The following is a 19337-nucleotide window of genomic DNA, read 5'->3' on the forward strand; positions in this document are numbered from 1 at the left end:
GGGTCTTTGATATCTAATACACTATATATTGTACATGTATATGGTCCTAAAGCTGCGGTAGTTCAAGGCGAGTTTGAGCGGACTTTACTGGGTTTTAACGCCACAGTAGAAGTATATAATTCACAGAACTACTACATACACGTAAGAATAAATGGTTCAATATGAAACAGTTATTATAGGTCGTTTTAAAGTGGAATAAAAGTAACAGTGACAAACTCACACCTCATTAGCCCACTAACGGCCTGTCAGGTACAGTAATAGTACTGGGAGAATTACTGATTTACCAGCCATAAACATCGTAAATGTGCCATTTTTCACGGTCTGCAGCCGTTCCAAAATACGCTACGCTGAAGGTAAACAGAAACTTGGACGGAGTTAAAAGTACAGGAGACTTCCAGCTGCGTTCACAGCTCGGTGTTTTTCCGTAACCCTGATAGACTAAAAGCAGGCTAAAACACACATTCTCCTACCTGCAGGACACTGTGATTTCAACTTTGGTGGCCGGAATAGACGCGTTGAGCGGGTCGAAGTCGCCTGTCGACGCCATGTTTAAGAAACTGTTGTTCATCCTGTCAAAATTGTTTTTGCTTTCTCTTTTTCCCCTTTCCTGTGGTCCAGCCCCTTTTTACGAGCCACGAAGGAGGACAGCGAGAAACTGCGTGTGTGTGTGTGTGTGTGTGTGTGTGCGCCTCCTCGGCGAGAAGTGGAGCAAAGGTGCTAGAGAGGGAGAGAGAGGGGCTGGGAGATGTGATGTCACTACTCTCTTTCTCCTCCTCTGTGACTGTGTGCACTCCTCTCTTTTCCGTCCCTCTTCCCTCTTTCTGTATTCCTCCATGACATCTCCTTCCCCTCTCTCTGTTTGTCTCTCAGTCTTTCAGTTCAATTCAGTTCAGTTGACTTCTCTTCAGTTCATTGGAAATTCAGTGCTTCAGATTTACTGGCATGGAAGTAATGACAACGATACAATCATCAAGAAAATAGAAGAAATTTGTCTTTCCTGTGTGTGTGTGTGTGTGTGGTGTGTGTGTGGTGTGCAACCCTCAATAGTTTCATTCACACCAATTCAGTTTACTTAAGTTAAATTCTTTGTGAGTTTCTGGCATGAAACACCTCTCACTCCCCTTTGCATTGCTGGATTAATCAGTTGACAAAGATACACAGTTGGACCAATGATAATGTCATCATGGTTACTTACTAGCTTTGATTTTGACCATTTTGTTTTGCTAATCTGTAAGTACACATCAAATAATTTTTTTCCTTAAGACAGTTTCTGTCATTTTATGTAGCTCTTATCACACTGATGTATGTTCAAGTGTTCATATTTTTATGATACGTTTGATTTTAATTAGCTATTAGATGCTATAAAAAGGGAGGTGAAATGTCATGATTGACAGCAGAGCAAGGCTTGCAACTGAGTCATACAGGCATAGGGGCGGGAACTTGATCCTGTGGCTCCACCGCCCAATCACGACTGCTCAGACTCTGGCTCCATATGACATCATCAGTACAAGATGGCAGAATTTGTATCAGGGGTATTTTGGCTTCGTTTTTGTACAGTAGGAGGAATCTTTGCACATGTCAGTAATGAGAGGAGTTGCCCATTTTGCCCCCTCTTGGTAACCCAGTTGGTGTGTGTTTATGTGTGAATATACAGTATGTTGTGCAGCACATTCAGGCCCTTGGTTACGCACTTTTCTCATCTCAGTAGTCCATGATGAGATTATTAGTATTATCACTATTTGTGTTTGTATAGAAACACTAATAAGTCTCTCTCTCTTTTTCCACTCCTCTCTCTCTCTCTCTCTCTCTCTCTCTCTCTCTCTCTGTGCTATGAGGACGAGCATCTGATTTAATTAACTGAAAGGGAGACCCTCCACTGGCAGAGAACAGAATGACAGCATGATGAATGTGAAGGGATAAGCAGGAGAGTCACATTATGAGGACATTGTGTGTATGAGTGTGTTTCTGAAGGAGACCTACAGTATATTGAACTCTTTCGTCCTAAGTGTGTGTGTGTGTGTGTGTGTGTAGAGAGAAGCTGTTGGAAATCCTGTGTGTGTGTGTTTGTGTGCCTGTGCAAGTATACAAGGGCACCAGAGAACACACTCATCCTGACCACTATCGCAAACTGCCCTTCTGGTGAAACAGAAAGTGCCTGCTCATCTTTGGTATATGCAGGATAAGTGTGAGTGTGTAAGCATTATGTTTAGAAGACAAGAGTCACAGGAATTCAAAATGACGCATCTCCGTATTACTCAGTGTGTTTACTGGCAAACCACATCACTAAATATAGCTGTCTTACGGACACATGTACCAACAACACCCTGAGCTGGATGTGTGGCGTGGTGGCTACAACCATTAGAGCACCTCTGGGCAAACATCATACCACCACCCCGTGACTGCATTGGGTGGGTGGGGTCGATGGGTTCATACACACACACACACATACACACATTTACAGTGGGTTTAGACAGAAGCCATTTATGTGAGCAAACATCACATCATCACCACCTGACCCATAGCACCACACAGGAGCATCCCTGGCTTGACCCCTCTCTGCAACGCCCCCTAGTGCGTACACACCAACGTCTATGATTTGTTTACATGTAAGTTGCTCATTGATCAGAACTCAGGGCAAATATGTAAAAGTTTATAAGTACTACTGTTGATCTATTACTAATGAAAGAATCTACTTTACAACTGAATGCATCATGAGCAAATAAATCAAAGACATTTTAAAACTATTTGAACATTTACTTTCATCCCCAAAAAAGCATTTACTACCATTAATCACTCCACCACACCCAAATTTTTCCTGCCCGTCTGGTGGGGGAATCAAACCGATGACCCTCCGATCACAAGCCGCTTCTCCAACCTCTAGGCCATGGCTGCCCCTGTGACATGAATGTTCACTCACAGGGAGATAACCAATTAGTTTTATCAACAAACTGTTTTTCTGCTGACCAAAATCCATTTAAAATATGGAGTAAATGTGCTATATTACCCTCATCTGAAACCCAAATTACTGCAGAGAAGGAACGTGTGGTTATTTTTCTCCCGCTGTGATCCATTTTCAAGTAATGAACTCAGTTTGTCTTGGTTGGAGGATTTCTCAGCGAGAACCTGAGGGAAACTGAAGCTTTGATATTATTTTCTCTTTCAGGAGGATGCATTTGTGCAGCATTAAAGGCATCATATGTAATATTTCCACATTAAGATGTCTTAAAACGACCCGATGTAAGCCCCTCAGGCCAAGGTAACAGCAGGCAGGAAGTACTGTGTTCTTTGTCTTGCCCTGAAGAAGAAAAACTGATCAAACTTCAAGTGTAGGCTTTCAGATCATCTCTACTTCAGTAGTGTGACTGGAAGACCAGAGTACCGGAGAAGTGATTTCCAGCCATGCCAGGATGGAAGAGATGCTGGTCAATATTTTTGTCTGGAGAGGTTTGGATGCCTTGATTTTTCTACAGCCTCAGCCCCCAAAGTGTTGTGATGTTGTGTTAAACAAATAAAATCAGAATGCAATAATTTGCAAATCCTTTTCCTATATTCATTGGAATAAATGGATGACAAAGGGATGACCATGTACATTGCTTATTAATTAATGACTAGTTGTTTACTCTTACAAATCAACCTAAATTTGCTATACTTTTAGACAAGAAGTGTGAAGAAGTGAAGGACACGAAGAAATATTTTTCATCATTCATATTTTGTTAGGTTTACAGAAAACATTTAAGTTCAGTCTTGTAAGGTATGTCACTGTCCTATGTTTGGAAACCAACAAATTAAGTCATTCTTGTCTATATGATACATCTTCCTTAATTTAAGCCACTAACAATTGCTGTGTGAAGTTTGTGTGGGAAGACAGAAGTATGCAAAATCAAGTGGAAACAGGTCCAAAACAGCTGCTACACAAACACACGCACACTGAATAAACATGTTTTTGTCCATGCTGTAAGAATGTTTAGCCCCATTATTTGTAAGTGAGCTACTGAATCCCTGAACATGCATAAAACATGAAGCCATTTGTCATGAATAAATTGCTGCTCAGTTATTAGACACAGCCATGAAAGAAATCTCACTCATCTATATTAACAGACAACCTACACACAGTACATTTCACCGCTAATATGTTTGCATGTTCATAATGTATAAATGTTTGCAGTTGGGTTATTCATGCATTTGTCCTCAGCTGAATTTTATGGCATCATGTTAGTCTTCTCTGTTGAGATCTAATGGGGCATATGCAGGACCCAAACAAGCAGGCCAGGTCTTGGCACATAATTACATTCTGTGTTTTAAAACATGTTTAAGTTGAGAAAACAAAGAAAAAAAAATCTCACTACTGCGTACAGCTCGGAGCTGTTCTGAAATTGCAAATTTTAAAGCTGAGGCATGAAGTTCATGATAGACAGTCTCTCTAAATGGTCTCTTAAGTAGCTGATCTGGAGCTTTTGATGGTATGTTTTATTTTGGACTTCTTACAGTGAGGGCAGCAAAATTTAGCTTTCTTTTTTGCAGTTTAACAAACTAGTCAACACTGAAAAGCAGTATTGGGAGTCATTTTAAAGAGTTGTTTTAGAAAGTAGAGAAAAAGTGTGACGTTTATCTGAATCAGCCATTGCAATTTTAGAAAATCCTCCAGCTTATAAACTGGGTGAACACTTCGTTTGGACACATGGCATGACAAACATGACAATGGTGAAACATGGGGTAATGAAGAAGCCAGGTGCATTTACATTTTGGTATTATGCAAGATAAGCTTCAATATTTTCAAAATGATTAGCAGAGACACATTCTGTTTTTGGTTGCAAAGTCGCAAAAGAAGAAAACGGTCATGTGTTACCAAACAAGACATTTAAAATGAGTTGGGGGAGTTGATGAAGAAAGTTACAGTAAATGTTACTCAGAATAATTTGTCAGATAGCTAAGTTGCTAAATTAGATGAGGCTTGTGTCTTTGATGAGCAGAGTCAAAGCTGCAAACAAGCGGCAGTGGGGTGATTGGAGATACAAATGGGATTACCTAGAGTTACATCTAAACCAGTGCAAGGCATGAAGGGATTTTTTTTTCAAGGAAAAACAAGTCTGTAGGGATTTAATCAATGTCAGGAGAAAAACTTTAGAGCTTTCGAGCGTGTATGCATGTTTCATGTGAATTTAACAAATAGCTCTTGAGATATTTCAGTCTGGATCAGAGTTGTGGAACAACAGATCACCATGACCATCCTTAGATCTGTACTGCTAGCATGGATAAAAATCCCTGTCACATAAGTCACTATTGTTGATTGAGTACTGGACTGATTGATTGAATCTAAATGAGTATGTGGTTCAGATAAAATCCTCATTGTTAATAATAAATATAGTAACTTCTGACCAACCTATATCAGTTTCAGGATTAAATCAACAGCTCCTGTTAGTCTGGTTTAAGCCCTGCCCATTCTGAATTTTACAGATATAATTTAATTGGTTGAACATGTGCACATGGTGTACTCACTCATCCATATTAGTTGCACATTTCCTAGACCTAGTTACCAGATAGAGCAATTAGGCAGAAACAATGAGCCAGGCCTAATCTGGAACAATAAATTTGACAGATAAGGAAAAAAAATGTACTTTGTACTACTCAATATGGTTATTCACTCTTCGCTATTTAGCAACAGTTAACCAGAGAGCTCTCAGTATTTAATAGTCGCTGACAATTGCCACACAATTGACACTGACTTGCACTCATACAGAGAGAGCTTCCTTCTGTCAATGTATACAAGAACACACTTTTGACCCACTCATTATGGCTGCTGTTGGCTGTGAGAGTGCTGTATCTCTCTCTCACTATCATTCACCACACTGTTCACTTACACGTTCAAGATCTCCTGCTTGGTGTTCATCACCCAATTTTAGATAATCTCTAACTCCAGCTCTTCATGCTTCTCTCTTGGTTGAGACATAAAAACTCAAACTGATTCAGTAGATGGAAACACATGTGTCATATCTTCAAAAGGCATTGCCCTCTAATTTCATGCTAAAGCGCTTTTGCCATCATATTAAAAATTGTTGGTCTTCCAAATCTGTTTTGCTTGATAACTGAGATCTGCCGAGAGGGGACAAGGTTGATTTCTGTAACCGCATTAAGAGAGCGAGCAGCAGTATCACGGCTCATCAGTTCTGGTCATAAAGCAGCGCTGGTATTTTTAGCAAGAGGATTCACTCTGCGGACGCTCGGAGATAGGAGCCGGGGTGGTGAATATTGACCCTGTCCTCCTGAGCCTCATTGCCGCTCAGATAAACGTCTTTAACTACCACTTTGCTGTCTCTGCCTGTTTTCCCCACACCTCATCTCTTCCCTCTTTCCTTGTTTCTCTTTCTATCTCAGCACATCTTCCCCCACCTATTATACCTTTGTTTCCATACAGCTGTTGAACAAATGCAATGCAAATAACTCGCTGAATGTCAGAAAACAAACCATTCTTGCTGCTAATGATGACCAAATTTATTTCATGACATCCAAAGGTAAAAACAGTGAAATGCACAGTAAAATTCTCTAATGTACCAACTAATGGCCAAACAATAATACTGAAAAGATCATTCAAAGCATGGAATACATCATTATACATTTGCGTATCTCTCAGTGTTTATATTATTTCTTAGCGCAAATACAGGAGGGAGTTTTTTTGCACAAACACACACACGCACACAAGCAGGGATAAATCTCATCCCCGGCCATTTCACATATAAATTAACCTGCATTGATTTTAATCCCTCAGTAAATACAAAGCACCTGCAGCTGTACAAATCACATTAGCCAGACAGATTTAACTGAAACAAGAGCATCCGGTGGGGCCCACACACATTGCCAATCAATGTGTTCACTGAACAGATTGGAAGAGGATATATTGTCCAAACTCATCATAGATTATGTAACAATTAAACCGAAAGTGGAACTCTCAGCCCACGCTGTCTGTGTGAGAAGCCATTATTGATTTCTGGTGAAACTTGATCATCTGACTTGTACATTAGTGTGCCAGGAATATGAGTATCATTCATTCTTACTGACAGTAAACATCCTGTCGAGCTGGAAGAGCAGAGACTTTGGGATCAAGTATGAATGTTATTTCTATGAGGACATGCAAGTGTTTTCTCAAAACTTGTTCCCCTATTAAAACGGTGAGTGTTGATAGTTAGATAGAAAGCAGACTTAAAGCCTTATACAAGGTCGCACTGTAGTCCAATCTTGATTGTACTTCCAAATATTATACCATGGAGATTTAACGTGTTAATTTGAACAGCAGTTCTTTCTTGTTTCTAGGGGCTCCCATGTAAAAAAGGGGAATAATTTATTTTCACTATTGTTCCATCCAAAAGTAACACAGTGACAAAATGTCTGACTATACTGGCCATGGGTTTTGTACACTTTCTGTAATGAAACATTTGAAAGCAAAATTCTTATCAGGTGGGGGTCCAGGGTCTGATTTGGGTCATTGTAAGAGTCCTTGATGTGGAAAAGGTTTAAGAATGACCTTTGGACAGGCTAGCTGTTTTCCCTGCCTTCCTGTCATTGTGCTAAGCTAAACTAACCAAGTGCTGATGCTCTCAATAAGGAAGCAAGTGTATTGTCCAAAACATCTTGCTCTTCCTCTAAGGTTAAAGGTCAGATGAAAATGATGGTTAAGGGGTTGAATATAGACTTTTAAACTTTGGAGATACACCAAATAGGCCAGTGAAAATTGCTGAACATCCATCCATTATCTGTTGTCATGCAGTTAAACAACAAATATTGATAACTAGCTACCTAGTACAGCGTGGGACTAAATATGTGTGCATATACAGTAGGTGCAAGCAGTTATCCCATGCTAACAATATTCTGACAATGCAAATCAATCACGCTCTTCAAAATGAAAAATAATCAGTTCCCTGTCAAAAACAGCAGAGAAAGGAAGTACTTTTTGTTGAGTTAATCAGGTTCAAAGAGACATTGCGGGGGTGTGTTCTATCATCTGAAATCCCTCATTACAAGAGTATAAGCACAACAGAAGTTCGACACAGCTCACGTAAGGCAGTGTGAGGCAGTCAGGAGTCAATGCTCTGCTCCCTCGAGGCCAGTTAACACTCTGCTGCTCTCAGTACAACTGAACATTAAATATTGATCCTTCCATCACTGTTCGCATTAATTTGTGTCTTCAGGGGGAGTTTCTTACCCTTTTTCACCTCTCTCTATCTCATGCACTGGAGTAAATCATAGAATAGAATATTACTGCCAGAAGGTATGATTAAAGGAGGAATTAAACCAGCTGCAGATAACGGATGCTTTAGTTGGGGCAGAAAGGAACCAGAGATTTCTCATGAGGTAATATACTATGTAATGTGTATCCATAGGGGGCCACAGTTATGACAGTAACAGTAATTTCACTCTTTATAAAACAAGTTCTTGGGAGACACTTGAAGGTAACCACTGAGATTAAATGTAGAAAATGTTGAACAGACTGCCTGCAGCTGCTTTCACTATCTCATATGCTCAGAGTGCTTCTTTTACATATTTGCCAAGGGAACACAAAATTGCCAGAATCTCAAATCCATTATGATTACGTATGCAGTATATTGTATTGTCATTATACGGTACTACCACCATGTGGTCATACTGCACTAGTACATGAATAGGAAAAAAAAACCTTGTGAAGGTTAAAAGAAAGAAAGAAAGAAAAACTGTTTTTATTTATTTATTTTAAAATTTACTTTCACACTGCATTTGATATTTTAATTACAAGAGAGTCAGCAGGAAGAAAAGAACACAATAGTCATATTTACATGAGAGCACATTTACAGTCAAATTTTAAAACAAGAAACATGTAACATTAGAGAGATGATTAAGGTTTTAAACAGTCCATCTGGTTTATAATCAATGGGGAATAATTATGACATATATATATATCTTTTTAAAGAATTTTTATTTAGCTATTGAAGGGCAAATCAATTGTACAGAAAACCAGTTTGTGTATCTGTTTTTTCTATTTCAGTCCTGTGCATTAAATTTTGTGAGACAGTTCAAAAAAACTGATTTAAACTTGAAGAAATTTTGATTTTTCAGGGCAATAATTTTAGTCCCACTGACTCTGACATTGCTAACAATATCTACCGTCAATATCTAAACCAGCAGCAATTGTTTTGTTTTTTTTCCAGTAAATGTAAAGGATGCTCATGATACAGTAGTTCATTTTAAAATGTTTACCTAAGGGATAGTCCGCACTGATCAGGCAGTGATTCTCCAGTCACTACTCACATTTTAGGATTTATTACAGGCACTGCTAATACATCTCTGATTATGCAGAAATCCACTCAATATTCCGTGCAGTCCATTCTGTGATGCCATCAGAGACATTCGATGGTAATGAGTTCAAAATCACTTTTTCGTGAGGAAGACAACAACAGAAAAAAATTCAAAGACAAAATAAATAAATAGTAGCATTTTCGACTCCCATGATGTTTGATAAGGTTAACTGCAGCGTTTGTGCAGTTTACAGACTCAGACAGCTCAAGGTGAACAGTACTGTACATGGAGAACAGAACGAGAGCTTATCAACAACAACATTTGAACTGAAAAACACACACATACACACATCTTTCAGCAACAGATGCTCTCACAAAATACACAGGTCATATTCCATATGACTTAGGAATTAAAAAGGTGCTTGATTCCATCAATATGAATGATTTATACAGCTACACGCCTAAGTTCCCTAAATGTACTTGCAGACAGAGTCAAGTGTACAGCTCAAGAAAGTAAATACTCAGAGGGTAACCTTTTCAGTGAAAGAACCAAAATCCTGAAAGCGAGAGAACGTCTGCGGAGACCTGAGGGATTCAGGTCAGAGAACCCAGAGGGCAACCTGCTGAAGGCAGACTTAAGTCATTAAGGAGAGGAAACTACAACAACATTTGACTGGAAATGCTTGGAAACTGTCAACCACAGAATACTGAAATAAAGTTGTTTATACAACACTGAGATGCTATATTTTAATATGTATTTCTGCCTGGTGTTACAAGTTGATTTACAGATAGTAGTGGGGTTTACCTGTTGGGTAACAGTTTTTCTTGAAACTATGCTGCCCTACAAGATCACTATCGCACTTTCTGACATCTGTTTTCAGAGCTGCAAAAGCATTATACTTCAGAATTTACTATTTAAGTTTGAAAAACTGCAGTGACAACATGCTAGCAACTTAAGGCTAGCTTGTGAAAGTTAATTTATTCACATTTTCTACTTACTTTCCTGCATTTAAGGTCATAGCAACTTTTAATACCACATAGTTAAGGCAGTCGCTAATCTGTAATATAGAAGAAAAAGTAACCTCAGTTTCACTTGTATCGCTAAAAACTAATTAGCCTAGTTTAAGAAGAGTGCTAGTAAGTGCTGTCTCAGCCTTACATACAGCCTTTACATAATTTGGTAAAACTTTTAAATGATTTATTTAACATCATTAAATTACAGATTAATTCAATAGTCCCATTAAACAGTAGAAATGGAAAAAGCTAAAGGAAACATGTTGTCTGCAGTTACTGCATTTCATCTGATCCTCTGCTTGAACTTCGCCATGTTGAAATATTGTTCATTCACGTCCGTTTTATAGAGATGTAATATCACCTAAGCAGTTGATTTAATGAACAGACACGACACTGACTAAAACACTAGAGGAAATACAGATATTTGAAGGGATAAGGACCCTGTTAATGGAGTACAGTGTGGTTTGTTTAGAAGCCTCTCTGAGACGTATAGAGAGGGTAACAGGTTTGGCAGTAACAGCTGAAGAACAAAACCAGTTTCAGTAGTTTTTTTGGTCCTTGCTTACAGAGAACACACACACACACACACACACACACACACACACACGCCCAAAATGACCTGAAGAGCAAAGACACAGCACATCACGTGAATACACAAGACAGGCTCACAGTTATTGCTGGTGAGCAGGAGATGTCCGTGTCTTGTCAAGGGACACAGACTTTTACAGCAATCGAACCATTGTGATTTTTCTCAACAGCTCCAGCAAAATTCCCAATATGAATAAAAGGTATCCATGTTGTCTAGTGCTGAATTGAGGAGAGGAATGTAGAAAGTATATGAAAGACTCCTGGATCTAGTGACACAGATCCATAAGTCCATATTTTCACTTTAATATTATTGATACATTTTAAATATTCTGTCCATTGCAACTGATTTTTAATCCTTGGAGCTCTAAAGGAGACCGGAGAGGCTCTGTTGTAATCAGTCTTGACCAGAAAAATCAAGCAAAGTAAACTCAGCTTGCATCTGAAACTGATTCCTGTGGACCATCAGTGAACGATCAGTGTTGTTTAATGATGATTTCAGGATGGTATCCACATTTTTGAGGCCTCAACCCACTTTGGGCTCCTATCCAATACAGGTCATGGCTGAAGTTGCCTTAAAAATGATTCACCTGGGCTGAGTACAGGCCAGTATACAATCCTCGATTTCAGGTCTGTGATTATGCGTAAGCCTCTGTCAGTGGACTCCTTCCTCCAGAGATCCTCTGGCTTCCCAAATCTTCACTGTGCGGTCACTGCCCCCCAAAAAACAAACAAACACAAAAAACAGTTCATAATACTCAATAGTGGTTTCAGAGTCAGTGTGTTTGACAGAATCATATCACCACAGATTTACTGCAATGAGAAAAAGCATAAGAATTCAAATGAACATGTTTGGTGACTCACTCTGAGGCAGTGAACAGTTGGCTGCTGTTGGTGGCCAGGCCATTGATGGGACTGTCGTGTCCTCGGACCTCGCCGAGGGGTACAAGTGAATCTGCGTGCCAGAGGCGCAACAGTCCTCCTCTGCATCCGCTCAGCAGCACCGGGGAGCCTGGCACCACGCCCAGAGCACTAACCCAGTCTGCCTGGGCACTGGCAGACTGCTAGAGGAAACAACAGCCACAGTTTACTCTGTATGTCAGATCACACTGCAGTGTTTAACAAATGCACTTAGCTGATATAAATGAAAACTGGGAAACAAAACTTCTGGCCCCTCAACCTATGCTACGCTGCTATGGTATCAGTGTACCTGTAGCAGCTGTTTATTGGCTAAGTCCCACTTCTTGATGTAGTAGTCTCTGGAGCCACTGAAGAAGACATCTCCGTGCACGGCCAGAGACTCCACAGCGTCCTGATGAGTGGGATCAAACGTATGGCTGCAGCTGATGCTACCCTGAGAACCCTCTGCCACCTCAAACATCTGGAAAAACAAACACACATGCCCGTAATATATCTGATTCTTGTCTAGTCTGTTGCATACACACAGAAATGGGAATATAATTACAGTTTTGTGTGAGTGTGTCTAAGTGTCTCTTACTTTAATATGATGGTCTTTGGAGCCCGTGAGGACGACATCTTGTCCACTGCCTAATTTGTCAACAGTCAGGCACATGACAGGTCCCAAATGGCCTGTCAGCTTCCCCGTAGACACAAACCTAATAAAAGAAAGGAGAGGAAATAAATTCTCTTTCATCTGAAGTATCTGTTTGAATAAAACTCTAATCTGTGTTCGAGCTTACTTGCGGAGGTCCCACATGCGCACAGCATTGCCAGCGGCAGCGTAGAGGAAGGAGCCGGAAGGGTTGAGAGCGATCTGGTTGATCTGACTCTCTCCTGGTGGGATGGATAAACTCCTGACAGAGGAACAGACGTCCCCTGAACCCACCTGACCTGATGACCTGACAGCCACAGAAGTACATTTAGGGGCATTGTACTTGTATTATACTTTACACTTGCATTATACTTAAACTGCAAAGTTGTCAGAAGGCAAATGGGTGTTACTAACGTGAGTGTGCGGATACACTTGGCAGAGTCTCGTATGTCCCAGACTTTGATGTAAGCAGTAGAAACAGTGAAAACGAGACTAGAAGAGTACCTGAAATATAAAGACAAATGTATTTATCAAAGGTACCCAATGTACTACTGCTAAATACTACTATTACTGCTATATAACTTACACTATTGTCATATACTAGTACCTGACTGAGACGACACTGCTGGGATGATCTGCCAGAGACATGATCTCCTGACCCGTCACCAAGTTCCAGACTTTACACGTACGGTCTGAAAACACGCACACAAAGCACACGTTACAGAGCAGACAAAACACTTGAGTGTGTTGATGTGATGTTGTTTTCAGATGCAATCAATTTACTTTTTTACCTTTGGATCCTGTGAAGAGCAGATCGTTTGTGGCATCGACACAGAGAACAGGTTTAGTGTGCCCCTCTGCTACGTAGACACACTGAAGTTTGGCCCCGCGGCTGAGCTTAGGGGCCGTCACGGGGTTGATCACACCTCTGTCACACACATGACACGATAAAAAGGTTAAATTTGCCTTTTAAAAGAAGAAGCCCAATTGATCCCTATTTAGAAAGCAAATGGAAAAGTTAGGGTGAGAGATGAACTTCACCTATGGCCTTCAAATACAAGTGACTCCTCCAGTCTGAGTAAGAAAACAAAGAGACATAAAAATTAAATCCATTATAAAGATTCTTTCTCAGGTAAAGAAAAAAAATCTTGCACAATAAATAATAAAATGCATTTCTAATTACCTTTGTGATTATGATATATCGGCTTTATAAATGAGTTTAAATGTTTCATACAGAGCACGTAGTACATTCTTCAATATGAATTTATCACATTCTCTTTCTGTCTTTTCAGCTAAAAGGATTTTTCAGTTTTTTCAGAAGAAAAGCATGTAAAGCATCGTTATTGAAGCTTCTTCTTACTTACAGTGATTTGTAGTCGCTGCCTTTAGTTTTGACCTCTACTGTGCTATGCGGAGGTGTGTGTGTGGGTGATGGGATGTGTGTTGATGTGGGTCCTTTCTCTTGCATCTTCCTTCGACTGAGGGGCGAACGCTCCAGTTGTCTCCTCTCAGTCCCTGTGGGTGACCTGGATCCAGAACTACAGAGAGTAAAGGAGACAAGAGTCATTTTGTCAGCTGTGACCCTTCAGTAGGGTGGCATGGGTAAGTAACAATCTCCAACATTTTAGAGCTATTCAGTACTGAATGATGAACCTGTGAGGATAATCCCCCCCACCAAAATAAATATTTAACATTTCAAACAGAGAATAATATCTCTGAATGTGTGCCCACCACTGAGAACAGTTGCCTTAAACACTTACATGCCAGCTGGCCTGGCAGAGTGTGCAGATGGGGAAACAATTTGCTCGTGGTCAGGGTTTTGACCAAACACGGGACCCTGAATGTCTGCCGGTCCCTCCTGGCGCTCTGAAAGGGGCAGCAGAGGGGCTGCAAAGTCTCCAGGAGGGGATTCGCAAGACAGATCTCCACTGCTGGCATACAGCAGCTCCATCTGGGTGGTGGTCCGCCTGCGAGCCTGAGACACCAGAATAGTTTGGCTCAATATTCAGCTGACTCACAAGCTAACAGAATTATTCAAAGGGATATAAATTGCTGCTGTGGGATGGGAAAATAATATAGATATATGAAACAAAATACAATGTAAAGAATGTATAGAAAACATTTGTTTTTGGCTTTGTGCTACAACATATTGTATACAGAGTATGTGACTCCATTTGTATCAGTTTATCAGATCCACAGTACAGTACCTTGCTTCTTGGTCTGGATTCACCACATAACTTCATTAGATCTGATGCCAGTGTGCTGAAACATGGTCAGGGATTTTTCAGTCAGTTACACCCCAACACACGCTAACACGCTCATGTTAATGCAGGTATAACGTTTATCTTTCATAGCATGCTAACATTTGGAAGCACTAACACAAAGTACAGCAGAAGCTGAATAGTTAGTCATTAGTTTTTCCCATATTTGGTCACAACTACAGCACAAAATTTGATGAGCCATGAACAACCCAGGTTTTTAGACTTTAACTGAACAAAATAGATATTTCAAGATATTTCAGTCTGTAATACAACAGTGGATGGAATGGCTGACATTACCTTGCCACTAGCATGGATAAAAAGATTTACATGGCTCTGAAGTGAATTGTTTATGAAAAAAACAGCAACATTTTAGCAAGAAATCAGCTGTAACTGAAGGCAGAACTTGTGGTGCTACCTCCAACTTTCTACTGAAAATGCCATCATTTTGTTTGCTTATTTCATATCATTCCACTGTCTAATAAGCTACTTTAATTTACACTTACGTAGCATAATTCAACCTGTCCTCAGGACTGTGTTTGACTGACTGTAACAATATGGTAACCTTTGCTGTGACTGTTTTGAAGCACAAACGGGTAGTCACTTTATATTGTGCGTTTTCCTTCCATGGAAAGGAATTCAGTTCAGTCTAGTTGCTAATATTAAGTGTCTACTTGGTATAGTTTTTTTATGTACATTTTCATATTTTTATTCAACTTATTGCTGTCCTTGTGCTGCTGTGCGAGTGAAAATTTGCCCACTGTGGGACAAATAATGGAAATTCTTAATTCAATCACAGTTTCTCTTCTGTTTGTCTTAATTCACACGCTCTGACTAGACAACATACACCTTAATCATTTGGATGAGCACATGCAGTTTGGCAACGCGAAGTCTTTAAACCTACAGCACGGGTGGAATTAATAACACTGATGACGGCTTGTTGCATTTAAGTGTCCCAGTGAGCCCTGCATTGTACAATAACACCAACAGCACCTGTGCTTCCCTACTAAAACCTATTCATTATAACAATTAACCATGACACAAGAAATAAAAAAAGTTTTAACTTAAAAAAAAGTCTAAAAGTTAAAAGTCTGTATGTGTTTTGTGTGTGTGTGTATGTGTTTGTTTTTACCCGCCCTCCATGGCTGGACTGGGGGTGGATTCATCACTACTGCTGTCATCTCCATTCTCTGTACCATAAAACACATAAACATTAACACATAATAAAAAATGGGATTTCTTCACCTAAATGGTATACTGTATCTGTTAACAAACTGCATTTTCATGTCTGTTCATAAAGCTAAATATTACAGCACAACAATGATTACGCCTTCAGTAGTTCATAACAAGGTCAGGGGTCAACAGGTTTAGTTTTAGAAAAAAAATGGGTGTCATTAGTTTAAGGCAACTGGAAGCATAAGAGAGACAGGAAGCTACAAACACAGAAGTACAAAGACACAAACTGCTGTGTGCACAAGGCTTGAGCTTTGAGTCATGGATTTTATTTTTTTTTTTGCTGTTTAATTTTAGCGACGGCAGTCTGAGTAAGTGGGACTTGCTAACAGGTGGGGTAACAGCACATCATGCTTGTCATGGCAGACTCTATTGGTTAGCTTTGAAAAGAAGGACTGAGGGTTGATGCACAATACAAGATTTCTGAATCTAGTTTAGAAATATTGTAAATACATTTAATACATCAAATATCAATCTCAATTTTGCCAAAACACCCAAAAGAAATGTTCTCCAAACTCCAAATTTGGCTTTAACTGGGGGGAAATTTAGTTCAAATCTTGCAGCGTGCATGTGCCACGCCTTCTTACACACAGTCACATTGCTATGCATCTCATACTCACCTGGTGACAGGTAACCTAACTCTGAGTTCACACCAACACGACAAACAAAGAAAACAATCAAATCAAATCAAAAGGTGAGAAAAGGGCTACTCTTTATTCTACAGGTCTGCATCTGTTTAATTGAGAAATCAATTTTTAAAAATGTCATGTTTTCTGTTGCAATGAATATTTCCATTAGGAAATATCAATACAAAGAAAAGTGAGGCATGCAAAATAAGATGTAGCCATATGGTGAAAGAAATGATGATTATAAAAAGGTGACTGTGTGGCATGCTCAGACCGACATTCAATTTCTGTTTGGTGTTTCCCACCTTGCAAAGCGCTGCCCAGCAGAGCGTCCAGCTCCGGGTTGATCTCAGCTTTCTCCTTCAGCATGTGAAAGAGCAGCTGGTTCTGTGTGGCGCTGTTGACCTCTGTCTGCTTCAACCTGCCCTCCATCACCTTCAGCTGGGAATCCTTCTGCGATGCCTGCAGACCCTGACACAGACCACACGGCAGGCAAACCTAATGACGGCTCTGTGTCTTTACCTTCAGTTGTGATTGTTTCCACTTCTTCATTTGTTCTTTGCCGCTGGGTTGAACGCATATCCTCACTGGACCAATTAGGTTTCATCAAATCTAATCTGATCTAATCTAATTGAAACTTAATTTAATCGAGCTGCTCCATTTAAAGTCAAATTGAATTCAATCTTATGAAGGAGCCATGGCTACAAAAGCAAGATTGCAACGAGCAGACAAATAGTACACACATTGCTAACAACTAACTAACAACATACATCAGAAATCACAGTGCAGTCAAATTCATACAGACATGAATATCAAATAAAAAAAATCATAAAAAAGGAGCTATTTGTGTTATCTTGTTACTGATCTCTGTAATATGCTGGTGGTTGCATGACTCATAATAAATCATGTAAAGGTAAAAGCAAAAGGTTTATCAGGTTGAATAAGTTGCTTCCAGAATAATACAGAAATGTACCTGCAGTACATGAAAGCAAACACAGGCACACTAATAGTGTTAAGACTGAGATAACATTAAGTCCGCTATTTACCTTATTGATGGCCATTGTCATAAAATGGTCCAGGAGGAAGCGGGCCTCTGATAAATTACAGGAGCTGATCACTGCAGCCACATCCACTGTATCTCCTTCCTCCTGCAGCCCAGAATAACAACATGGACAACGTATTTGACCTACACCGTGTATTGTATTGAGTTAGATGAGTAGACTCTTGTCTCACAGACACTTCTGTTGTATCTGTCTGTAAAATATGAGGCTACCTCCAACATCCAGCTGTTAGCTTTGCTTGGCATAAAGACAAGGAAACAGCTAGCCTGGCTCAGTCAAAAAAACCCAAACCAAAACAAAACAAACAAAACACAAAAATCTGTGTAAGAGCACCTCTAAAGCTCCAAATTAGAAATATTAGTAAAGTCAGGATGTACACCCAGTACCTATCAGATGTTGTGTAGCTAACTGAGCTAACTGACAAAGCTTATCCTGCTAATATATACCTGTTTGAAGAATAAAATAAAGGACTATGATTAATTCTATGTTCATGACATTTGAGATGCTACTCATGACTGTGTTAGGCGGGTGTATGGTCAAAAATCCAATCCTGCTGCTTTACTGCCCAGTCACTACTGACTGTCTCTGGCTCCAAATGACATCACCAGTGCTCCTCTCAAGGATATTTTGCATTCATTTTTGTGCAGTGAGAGGAAGTGAAGACGTGTGCTGATGCTAAATCATTAGTGAAGATTGGCTTACAACTGATACATGCACAGCTTAGCACCAGTGACCCCAGTCACAGGGTTCTGGAAGCCAATTGGACAATGGCAAATTCCCACCATTTTCACCCTTTCTATTACAGTTGCAACTTCTAACTGTTAATTCTTTAACTCAATGATAATGCATTAAAAACTGAATACTGAATACTGAATACTGAATACGTGTGCAACATGAACCTGTGAGACCGTGTAGAGCAAATGCTCTTCAAATATGCAGAAAACACAACATTTATAAACTGCTGTCCAGCATGCATCATTAGCCTGTTTTTGGCTGCATTAATGGGCTGGACTGCCAGTGATTGTTATCTGATTGAGCCATCGTTATTCTGACAAATAAGGGCCTTATGCCTGAATGTCAGTGGATGTCAGTTTTGCTTAAAGGTGCAATTATCTCCCTGTTGTTTGCCTGAGGGCGGCAGTCCAGTACTGGCATATTGTAGCTGATGACAAACTGAGATAAACCACTGTTTACTGTTATTATACTGTTGTTTATACAGCAAATCTGCAAGTACTTGGAAAACTCAAACTGTGGCTTTGCCTTATCCTACCTTCCCTTCATTTATTAAGCATTACAACTACAAGCATTACAATTGCAAAGGAATAAGATTCCTGGCATTCTCCACCACCCTACCTTGGCTTCCTCCATCTGCATGATGTTGGCCTGGCAATCTGCGATGCTGTCGTTGATATAGTCAATGTTGGCGCTCAGGGACTCCAGCTCCTCGTTCAGGGAGGCCAGCGAGCGGTCGGCGTCTGCACCCTCAGTCGCCATCTTTTCTCTCTTTCTGGACACTCGCTCCTTCCTCCTGGTCAGCTCCTCTCGTTGCTAAATTGGTGGGGGGTGGGGTGGGGGGGAGAAATAAAAAAAAAAAAAAGGAACACACTGATTTTGTCACATTTTGCAAAACTTAAATTTGTCAGAATTTATTTTGACTTCATGTTTGTGAAACTATAGTTGAAATTTCAGAATTAACACCACAATATACAAATGTAACTTTCCATTTGTCTTAACAGATTGGGAAAAAA

At 39.9% G+C, this 19337-nt stretch overlaps 2 protein-coding genes across 6 annotated transcripts in view; both read right to left on the bottom strand.

Moving 5' to 3' along the window:
• LOC124053377 (copine-8) overlaps positions 1-716 on the bottom strand; it is a 79796-nt gene extending 79080 nt beyond the window's left edge. For both annotated transcript variants that reach the window (XM_046378468.1, XM_046378469.1), the window contains exon 1: positions 471-716. In XM_046378468.1, coding sequence (XP_046234424.1) covers positions 471-568 — 98 coding nt within the window. In that variant the 5' untranslated portion in view covers positions 569-716. The remainder of the gene's footprint in view (positions 1-470) is intronic.
• Positions 717-9515: 8799 nt separating this feature from the next.
• Positions 9516-19337, bottom strand: part of LOC124053602 (kinesin-like protein KIF21A) — a 33373-nt gene continuing 23551 nt past the window's right edge. For 3 of the 4 annotated variants that reach the window (XM_046378898.1, XM_046378896.1, XM_046378899.1), the window contains 16 exons: positions 18943-19137; positions 17575-17676; positions 16834-16999; positions 15802-15859; positions 14619-14673; positions 14172-14386; positions 13776-13949; positions 13453-13485; positions 13203-13339; positions 13019-13103; positions 12826-12915; positions 12560-12718; positions 12358-12475; positions 12070-12240; positions 11724-11923; positions 9516-11572 (listed from right to left, as the gene is read on the bottom strand). In XM_046378898.1, coding sequence (XP_046234854.1) covers positions 11515-11572; positions 11724-11923; positions 12070-12240; positions 12358-12475; positions 12560-12718; positions 12826-12915; positions 13019-13103; positions 13203-13339; positions 13453-13485; positions 13776-13949; positions 14172-14386; positions 14619-14673; positions 15802-15859; positions 16834-16999; positions 17575-17676; positions 18943-19137 — 2016 coding nt within the window. In that variant the 3' untranslated portion in view covers positions 9516-11514. The remainder of the gene's footprint in view (positions 11573-11723; positions 11924-12069; positions 12241-12357; positions 12476-12559; positions 12719-12825; positions 12916-13018; positions 13104-13202; positions 13340-13452; positions 13486-13775; positions 13950-14171; positions 14387-14618; positions 14674-15801; positions 15860-16833; positions 17000-17574; positions 17677-18942; positions 19138-19337) is intronic. The other variant, XM_046378897.1, reaches the window with a different exon arrangement.

The sequence above is a fragment of the Scatophagus argus genome, chromosome 22, assembly GCF_020382885.2.
Source record: "Scatophagus argus isolate fScaArg1 chromosome 22, fScaArg1.pri, whole genome shotgun sequence".
NCBI classification, from domain to species: domain Eukaryota; kingdom Metazoa; phylum Chordata; class Actinopteri; family Scatophagidae; genus Scatophagus; species Scatophagus argus.